This window comes from Eptesicus fuscus, chromosome 2 (assembly GCF_027574615.1).
Source record: "Eptesicus fuscus isolate TK198812 chromosome 2, DD_ASM_mEF_20220401, whole genome shotgun sequence".
Lineage (NCBI taxonomy): Eukaryota > Metazoa > Chordata > Mammalia > Chiroptera > Vespertilionidae > Eptesicus > Eptesicus fuscus.
This window is the reverse complement of record NC_072474.1, coordinates 59248806-59258979: the sequence shown is the minus strand read 5'-3', so window position 1 is coordinate 59258979 and position 10174 is coordinate 59248806. Positions and strand designations below refer to the sequence as shown.

At 44.0% G+C, this 10174-nt stretch overlaps 1 protein-coding gene across 1 annotated transcript in view; it reads left to right on the top strand.

Annotated features, from left to right (window-relative positions):
- Positions 1 to 733: 733 nt before the first annotated feature.
- The window catches only part of HERC5 (HECT and RLD domain containing E3 ubiquitin protein ligase 5), a 47280-nt gene continuing 37839 nt past the window's right edge, over positions 734 to 10174 (top strand). Inside the window, exons 1-6 of the mRNA XM_054727507.1 lie at positions 734 to 1052; positions 2914 to 3034; positions 3731 to 3807; positions 6975 to 7196; positions 8586 to 8677; positions 9204 to 9334. Coding sequence (XP_054583482.1) covers positions 749 to 1052; positions 2914 to 3034; positions 3731 to 3807; positions 6975 to 7196; positions 8586 to 8677; positions 9204 to 9334 — 947 coding nt within the window. The 5' untranslated portion in view covers positions 734 to 748. The remainder of the gene's footprint in view (positions 1053 to 2913; positions 3035 to 3730; positions 3808 to 6974; positions 7197 to 8585; positions 8678 to 9203; positions 9335 to 10174) is intronic.

Here is a 10174-nt window from a genome sequence, read left to right as displayed (position 1 = left end):
GGGGGTGAATACGGGGCGGGGGGGGGGGAGGGGGAATGAGAGATATCTGTAATACTATCAACAACAAAAAATATTTTTTAAAAAGCATTATGCAACATGAAGGGGGGAAAAAAGGAAAACACAAAGCCTGCGTACGTTTTATTACATTTGTAAGGATTTCTAGAAAAGGCAAAAAACTAGATTGCCAGGAGCCGCGTCGTGACGGAAGGACTCCCCGGCACAGTTCTCCCTTTCCCTTTCATCCCCAAGTTTAGTTTTTTTATAACAACACAGTTTGGGAAACTGTGCAAGTCCGGCCGTGTCAAGGCTCCTCCTAGGGAAACCGCAGTGTTTCTCCGACGGCCGTTTGGTCCAGCCGCCTGGGGACACTTCCTCCGTCCGGCCCGCCACCCTCAACGCGGGCCATCGCCCCGTGAACTTCGGAGCGACAGTCCAGAATCGTTTCAGTTTCCCTTTCTTTTCCGTTTCGATTCTGCGCCCTTAGAAATACTTCCTTTCGCTTCTCGCCGGACCGTCGGGCCCCGCCCCCAAACAGAGCATTGGTTTCGGCGTCAGCGCTGGGGCGGGGGCGCGGCCGGGGATCCTCGACGCCGCCCAGCGGTCCGCTCGCCGGCTCCGCTCGCAGATCGCGCTCAGGCTCTGGTGGCTTCGCGGTCTCCTCTGACCTCTCCGCCGGCTGGATTTCCTTCTCCTCCGAAGGCCGGTCCGGGCAGCGGAGGCACGGGCTGTGGAGCCCGGGAAAGCGGCGATGGAACAGAGGCCCCCGAGGAGGTCGCGGGGCGGCGCGCGCCCGGCATCCCGGCCGCCCACCGAGTCCCGGCCGCCCGCACAGTCCCGGCCGCCCGCGAAGTCCCGGGCCCCGACGGAGCCGCAGGGCTCGGCGCTGTGGCTCTTCCCCGGCGCCCCTGACCTCCGCAGCGCGCTGTCCCGCAGGGCCGAGGCGACGCGCCAGGTGTGCTGCGCGCGGGGGCGCCTGGCGGTGCTGGAGCGCGGCGGGGCCGGCGTGCAGGTGCACCAGCTGCCGGCGGGGAGCGACGGCGCCAAGAAGCCGAGTGAGTGGGGCCGGGCCACGCCAGCTCGGCCCTCCGTCTCGGGCAGCGGGTGTGAGGGTGGGCAGCCCGGGGCCCGCGCCGGCGCTCAGGCTTTTCGCCGGAGCGGCCCGAGTTGTGGGCGCGCGTTCCTTCTCGAAACGGGGAGGAAGGCTCCCCAAGCGGACCCGGCGCCGCAGGGGTCCGCGGTGGCCGCAGAGGAACGCGCCGGGCCCCGGTGGGTTTTCGGGTTTCGCGCCTGCGGCGTCGCTCAGCTCCCCAAGATCCTGCGCCCAATTGGCGCCGAGTTTGCGGGGTGGGGAGCGAGCGCTGGGTCGTCCTCTCCGCAGGTTGGCGCGCGGCGCGAGGGCGCACACGGGCGGCATCTTCACTCTGGCCGGTCTGCCTTTACCGGCGGTTTCTGTTCAGAGTTCTCCCTTTGCCCCTTTTGGAACAGAGCCGCTCCGGGTCTGTGAGCCTTTGGAGAACGCAGCTGTCTTGTTCTTGAGGGTAACTGTAAGCAGTATCTCCCCACGGAAGCCGTTTAAAGAGTGCTGTTCCGTGGCACGCCTCCGCGGGGGTGGTCTCCGTGGAGATTAGGCCCGGCACCCCGACTCCGACTGTGCAGGTCGGGGGTTAAAGCAAATGGCCACACGCCTCCTCTTAACATCTTGGCTCCTTTGTTGACTGAAGAAAACGGTCTTCTGGTGTTCGTTTTGCTTTGAACTTGAGCGAGGTGGAACATCATTTTGCATTCCTTGTTGGTGACCTTCCTGCTCTTGTACTTGCCCGGCTTTTTAAAAAATCGAGCTTTTTCTTACTAGTTTGAAAGAGTTGTCCGAGTGGATGTTAAGTAAGAATAGCCCTTTGTCGGTCACCTAGGCGGTAACGTTTTTCTCCACTTGCATTTAGTTGGGGTTATTTTAGAGTCTGCGTCATCATCCTTACAGAAATGTTAAGCTTTCATATTTAAAATGACACTTTTTTGATAGGCTTGGCTATCATTCTGATTTAAGAAGTGAAGTGAGGGATATAGATTTGTTTGTTTGTTTTCCGCCGAAAGCCCCAGTACAGTTTTTGGTTTTCTTAAATAACCTTTCTTTTTTTTTTTTCAACCGATTTGAAATGCTGAGTCTCTCAAAATCGTTAAGTCTGTTAGGCCATTTCTTCTTTATTACCAAACTGTTGTCATTTGTAATGTAAAGTGATATGTGCTTTGATATTTTACATGAGTAGGTACTATTTTCCCAAATCTGTATCCTACTTTTAATTTTTGTGATAAAAACTAAGTAAGATAAGAGTAAATGGTAACTAGTGAACAATTTCAAATCTCTTTTAGAAAGGGAAAAATATACACTAATACTAATTAAAAATTTTTAAGAGCATCCTCTTTTAAAATAGTTCCTCAAACAATTTCAAGAATATAGGCCTTAGCTTATCTGTGAAGCAGTCAAGGAGGGTTATTATTGTTATTTCAGAATACAAAATATATTTGCTTCTACAATGAGTTTTGTTGTCCAAAAATTATTATATTTTCTTATAGACTTTTTCATTGCTGTCACTTCAAATTTAGTTTCTCTATCGATTTATTAAGCAGGAATCGATTATCAAATTTTAATTCACTGTTTTAAAGATATATTCAACATAAAACAACGTACGAATCAGTGCTTTCCCAAATTTAAAAAATTCATTGTCAAGACAACAGTCATTGCTAATTTGTCGTCTTTCTGCACTTGAATTTTCTTTAAAAACTAGTTTATGTTAAGTCAAAGGTTGTCTAGTTGAAATCTTTTTCCAGGTGTTTTAAGTGTATTATAATAAAGTCAGCAATAAAAGTGGGTACTAACCAGAGTGATGATAGTTCCTGGTTGGATTTGCTCTGCAGAGTGCATTAAGTTAGGAAAAAAAATGAAGATACATTCCGTGGACCAAGGAGCAGAGCACATGCTGATTCTATCCTCAGATGGAAAACCATTTGAGTACAACTATAGCATAGAACATGAAAGGTAGGGAACTTTTTTTAATTAAAAATTATTTCAATTTTACTTAAAAGGCAATTATAATTTTTATAGCAAAATATTACTTTATGTGATCCTTGTCCCCTGCTTTATATAGTGGCATTTTAAGTAAACAATGAATTCTGAACTGACCAGTGAATTCCATGAGTAAATTACAAACCAATTTATGTCAACTAGGGCACTTACCATGTGTTGCTTTGACAGTTAAAGACAATGATCGGTTAGTCTGCCTAGTCCCAAATTGGACTTTCACATTCACTAATTCGTAATAATCTTATAAATGAGATTTCTAGAATAAAATCTAATAAACCTAGAATAAAAGTATTCAATCAAGAAAAAATACTTTATCATGGAATGATTTGTGACACTCTTAATAGGTCATAAGAATTAGAACTTATTTTCGTCTTGTATTACTCCTGCATCATAAAATTATTTTGTAAAAGTCTTAGAATCATCTTATTACAATTATATAATGCATATTATTTTCCTTTTACTAGTAAACCACTCGTTAAAATATTTTTGTAATTGCATTTTTATAATTTAGATGTACTGAATTTGAAGCAGTAAATTATAAATTTTTTTCTTAAGCTTCACTACTAATTAAATACAGTTAATAATTCTAACATTGATGTTGTGACTTCCATTTATACAGTGATTGGTATAAAATATATTTTCTTTCATCAGGCTTCAATGCATTTTACAAGAAAAAACTATAATTCAGATCACATGTGGAGATTATCATTCCCTTGCACTCTCAAAAGGTACTTTTTTGAAATGTTAATTGTTTTTTTTTTAGAGGGAGCAAATATGTGTATATGTAGAACTAATAGAATGTGTATGCTTTACCTTGTAACAGGACAAAAATAGGGTTTTTAATTTTATATGGTTCAGAACACTATTCTTAAAGGAGAGATATAAAAGGAGAGAATTCTTGGACCTATAAAATCTTCAGATTTCCATAATTACAATTCCTATATTTTATTCTGTCAGAAGACAAAATTAAAACAATTTAGTAATGAGTTTGATGTCCTTTATTCAAGAGGAAAGTGATCCATGAATTGGGGAGTGAAGTGCCTCACAAGCACAACGGAGCCTTCTTCCAGTGGATTTTGGGCCGGAGCAAGTTTTATAGAGCGTTAGAAGATCAAACTTGGAAACGGTGTGATTGCCTGGGGTTGCAAATCTCACATTATTTAGAACGATCGCTGTGCACGAGCGCTGGGCTGGGCTGGGGAGGAACAGGGCCATAGCCGGGTCGGCTTTATGTTTGGGGATTGGCTGAGTGGATACACTGTGTTTCTGGTCAAGTGGAGCATTTAGAGAAACACAAAAATTTGATTGACATGGCATGCCAGGCAGGGGTGACTCCATCTTGGTCCTAGAGATTTATTTCAACAGCTTCATGTTTTTATTTTTCAAATATGAAACAATGAAAATATTCTGAATAGTCAAAATCATTCTCTCTGGAATCAGGACCATCATGGGCCACCCTTTTCTAGAACCTTCTTCCCTTTTCTTAGTGCTCTTCCAGCGCCCATGGTAGGAACTTAGAATCTTTGGCTCTGCTTCTGTGGCCAATTTGCAGCCCCTGATGTGTTTTAACATTACCTTTTGAATTAGGGATTCTCTCTAAGCTCGTTATTTCCTATTTCTTATCAGACACCGAAATGAATTCTTTCCTAAAGAAACTTGACCATGGAGAAATAATTAAGACAGGAGAGTGATAGGAATTCAGAATCGAACATTTTTATTAATGTATAGGATAGACATAAACTGAATGGAAGCTGGGAATCAAGGGAAGTAAATAATCAAGACTTTGACCTGTCCTGAAGGCCCTATGAAAGTTTGAGGGTATGAACTTGTATTGGGAAAAAAAGGCCTGATTGTTTTACTTCATCCATTCATGAAGAAACACGTGATTTTTAGTATCCATCATGTTTAGGTTATTAAGACAAGCAGACACACTGCACCTTCGAGAACCCCAGGGTCTAGTGGTGTGCGGGGAAAGAGATGTTCAGGATTTATGACCGGTAAATCACATGTAGGAAAAAGGAAAGTTGAGGAAACAAGAAATGGAATTACATGCTCATCATTATATTCCTGGAGGCGGAAAGGCCCACGATAATTAAGTTTGAAGGAAAGTCTTTGCCTCCAGATCTTGCACAGTATATTGCAGAAGGTTTCAGTAAGTGTTAATTCTCTGATATATTTTTTCAGACTCCATTAGATATTGTCAACTCCATTAGATAGCATCTAATAACTTTTCTTGAAAAATACAATTAATGGAAGAAGATGCTAGTTCTTTAAAGATATTATGCTGCAATTGCCAATGTATTTTTTTAAAGTTGTTTATTTAAGACTAGAGGCCCGGTGCATGAAATTTGTGCACTTGGGAGGTGTGTGGGGATCCCTCAGCCAGGCATGTGCCCTCTCGCAGTCCGGAAGCCCTTGGGGATGTCCAACTGATGGCTTAGGCCCACTCCCCTGGCAATCCCCCTGGGCCTAAGCCAGGGGTCCTCAAACTATGGCCCGTGGGCCACATGCGGCCCGCCGAGGACATTTATCCGCCCCGCCGGGTGTTTTTGCCCCTGCTGCCTGTCCTGCTTAGCAGCCGACTCGTCCCGGGCCCGCAGTGCGCATGTGTGGGATGTGCGCCGCACTCTCCGACTCCCCTCCTTCTCTCTGAGGGACAGTGAACTGGCCCCCTGTTTAAAAAGTTTGAGGACCCCTGGCCTAAGCCATCAGTTGGACATCCTTAGTGCTGCTGTGGAGGCAGGAGAGGCTCCCACCACCGCCACGGCACTCGCCAGCCATGAGCCTGGCTTCTGGCTGAACAGTGCTCCCCCTGTGGGAGTGCACTGACCACCAGGGGGCAGCTCCTGCATTGAGCGGGATCAGGCTGAAACAGGCTCTCTGACATCCCCGGATGGATCCCTGATTGTTAGAGGGCGCAGGCCAGACAGAAGGACCTCACCAGTGCACAGTCGCTGTGCACGAGCGCTGGGCTGGGGAGGGACGGGGGAGGTTGGCCAGCCAGGGAGGGAACGCAGGAAGGCTTCAGGGCATGTCCAACTGGTCTCACTCAGTCCCAATTGGCCAGACCCCAGCAGCAAACTAACCTACCAGTCGGAGTGTCTGCCTCCTGGTGGTCAGTGCACATCATAGCAAGTGGTTGAGCGGCCTTAGCATATCATTAGCATATTTCACTTTGATTGGTTGAATGGATGACCAGACACTTAGCATATTAGGCTTTTATTATATAGGATCTGTAGGCACATTAAGGGGGGGGGGGGAACGCAGAAAGAAAAGAATGGTTTTTATCCAGATGTACAATGTTTTTGTTTTTCATGGATTTATCCTGTGGGTTTTTAAAAATATTTTTTAACTTAATTATAGTATGTTCAGAAAACTTCATTCTACTTGTTTTTGTCTGTTTGGGCTTCTGTAACAAAAATACCACAAATTGGGTGGCTTCAACAACAAAAACGTCTCACAGTTCTTGAGGCTGGAAGTCCAGTTCAGGATGCCAACAGATTTGGTGTCTGGTGAGGAAAGGGTAAGAGAGCTCTCTGGGGCTCTTTTATAAGGGCACTAATCCCATTCCTGAGGGCTCCACCCTCATGATCTCATCTAATTCCAATAATTTTCCAAAGGCCCCACCCCCTAATATCATCACATGGAAGATTAGGATTTCAATATATGAATTAGGGGAAGGATACAGTCAGCCCATAACACTACCAACTGTTCCTGCTAAAAAGAAGATTTCTTCTAGTTTTCTGATTCAGACATATGGGATCTGAGAAGTCCTGTCAGTTTAAATGAAAAAGAGACTGTGATAATATAATATGGATTGCATAGATAATGCCGTAGGGTAATGTCTCCTGCATTTTAAACTCAATAAGACAGCATTTTCTTTGTTTATGTCCAGGTGGCGAGCTTTTTGCTTGGGGACAGAACTTATATGGCCAACTTGGACTCGGGAGAATACTTGACTCAACCCCCACACCTCAGCTTGTGGAGCACCTCTCAGGAATCCCCTTGGCTCAGATTTCTGCAGGAAAAGCCCACAGCATGGCTTTATCCATGTCTGGAAACATTTACTCATGGGGAAGAAATGATTTTGGACAACTAGGCCTGGGCCACACTGACAGTATGGAAACACATTTGGAAGTTCATATTATCAGCAGATCTATTTGTTAGATGCGTGATGAAATTAACACAGATCTCCCTCACTTTTCTTGCCACTGTTCTTCCTGGTTATCTCTTCGTCTTCAGGACAGAATCGGTTTAAAAGTCATGCATAGGGTGGAAGTCCTCCCTATAATTGAGACACATGTCAGGGGCATGTGGAAAACGGGTAGGAGTATCAGACTGGGGATTGGAACACCTGGATTATGATTCCCACCTCACAGTTAACTGCAGGGCCTTAGCCAGTCCCTTAGCAAGCTTTTCTCTAGGCCTTATTTTCACTTCCTGTGAAGTGATGAGCTTGGATGAAATGATCTTCAAACTCCATGTGCTCTTAAGTGTCTATTAACATAATTATATTATGACAAAAGGATACTAAAACTCGTAGTAACTGATCCTAATCATATTCTAAAAGCTATTAATTACATCTATACATACACACATGCGTGTGTGCACTATAAAACACGTACAGTAATTTCCATTATTGAACTACCGCCACAAAGCAGATGGCAGAATTTCTTATTGACCCAAACACCTTGTTAGAGTTTTCAGGTGTAGCAGAATCCATTGTTTTATCAGCTCTGGTAATATTCACGTTATCTCCTGAGTTACTGGTCAAACACTGCATTTCTTCTTGACATGGTCCCATGCTAATTCCTCAGGAGAACCCATAAGTCAAAGTTAGAAAAATATTTAGAAAAGAGGCAAAGAAATAAAGGGCAGTTAAACTATTTTTGCTGAATCTCTAAGTCAGTGGTCGGCAAACTCATTAGTCAACAGAGCCAAATATCAACAGTACAATGATTGGAATTTCTTTTGAGAGCCAAATTTTTTAAACTAAACTATATAGGTAGGTACATTGTTATTAACTTAATTAGGGTACTCCTAAGCTGGCCTTTGCTAAAAACTCCAGGGGCCAAAGAGCCGCATGTGGCTCGCGAGCCGCAGTTTGCCGACCACTGCTCTAAGTGACAAGAAAATAATCGTGAAATAAAGGAGAGATAGAGTGAGGCAAGGACACTATAGTAGAGAACTGAAAAGAAAATGTTTATTAAAAAGTATAATTCTCAATGGGAATTGGAAATATCAGATATCCTGCAATTAATCAGGCCAGGTTAAAAAGAGAATAGGCCTGGGAAGTGGCTTGATACTTTCACAGGTGAGTCCTTGGACCATTGCCCCAGGCCCACCTTTAAGCCTAAATACACCAACATAGAGCCTTTCTGGTCGGAATGTGTTGGGAATTGTAGTCTGAGAGGAAGTAGTCCAGGAATTTTACCAGTAGCACAGAACTCTAGTGTGAAATTCAGCCTTTCCTTTTGGTCACTTAACTATTCTTTGCCTTGTATAGATGAAGATTTTCCTTCCCTTATTGAAGCACCGGACAATCAGAAAGTTGAATTCCTTGCTTGTGGTGGCTCTCACACTGCCCTGCTCACAAAGGTGTGTGTCCTTTGTCTCCTTGACTGTCATTGCGGAAGAACACTTTGCAGTGGGGGAACAGGAGAACACCCAGGTGTGGGCAGTTAGTATTTCCCAGGGGAGAAAGGTCATCATCTCCCACAAGCAGGATGGCTTCCTGATAATTGTGGGTTTTGCTTTGACTGCTTTTCTTTGTTTTGTTTTGTTAATACTCCCTCGATATTTTTCCCATTGATTTTTAGAGAGAGTGGGAGGGAGGGAGAGAGGGAGAAGGAGAGAGAGAAACATCATCGATGTGAGGGAGACACGTTGATTGGTTGCCTCCCGCACATGCCCCAATCAGGGTGGGGATTGATCCAGGTACATGCCCTTGATCAGGAGTCAAACTCAAGACCTTTCAGTGGGCGAGCTGAGACTCTAACCATTTAGCACACTGGCCAGGCCTGACAGTACTTTTTCATTATTCACTGATGTTGCCTTTGCATCAGTGAATACAACTTCTGTGTCGCATTTCTCTGAAATCTGATAAGAAGTTCCCTTTTCTTAGGATGGGCTCCTGTTTACTTTTGGTGCTGGAAAACATGGGCAGCTTGGTCACAATTCAACACAGAACGAGTTAAAACCCTGTTTGGTGACTGAGCTCGTTGGGAAGAGAGTAACCCAGATAGCATGTGGAAGGTAAGATAAAGTGTTAATGGAAGTTGATAAAATCAATACAGTAAGTTCAAGTAGGTAGTTAAATTTCTGTCGGTTTCATTGATTGAGATAAAAGTATTAAACATTTTCAAATGGAGATGCTTAATTTACACTATTAGATAATCCTAATTTTTCTTTAGTATACATGTTTGTTTTCATTGGTTGTTTTTTAAAATATATTTTTATTGATTTCAGAGAGAAAAGGAAAGGGAGAGATAGAAACATCAATAATGAGAGAGAATCACTGATTGGCTGCCTCCTTCACGTCCCCTACTGGGGATTGAGCCCTGAAACCTGGGCATGTGCCCCAGACCAGAATCGTACCTCGGACCCTTCAGTCTGTAGACCGATGATGCTCTATCCACTGAGCCAAACTGGCTAGGACTGATTTTTTTTTTTTTTTTTTAATGAACAAATACATTCACCTTCCAAAACCCCCTCAGTGAAATACCTTTGTAACTGTTCAAATGCACTTTGTCTTTACGAAAAATGTCATCATTTATTTGGGAAAAATAGAAACAGACTCATAGATAGAGAACAGACTAATAGCTGTCAGAGGGGAGGGGGCTTGCCAGGCTAGGTGAAAAAGGTGAAGGAATTAAGCAAAACACAAACAAAACCAAAAAACCTCATAGAGACACAACAGTATGGTGATTACCAGAGGGAAAGGGGTTTGGGGGGCGGTTATAGGGGGATAAATGGTGATGGAAGGAGACTTGACTTGGGGTGGCAAACATACAGTACAATAAACAGTATCAGTACAAAGATGATATATTATGGAATTGTACACCTGAAAACGACATAATTTTATTAGCCAGTGTC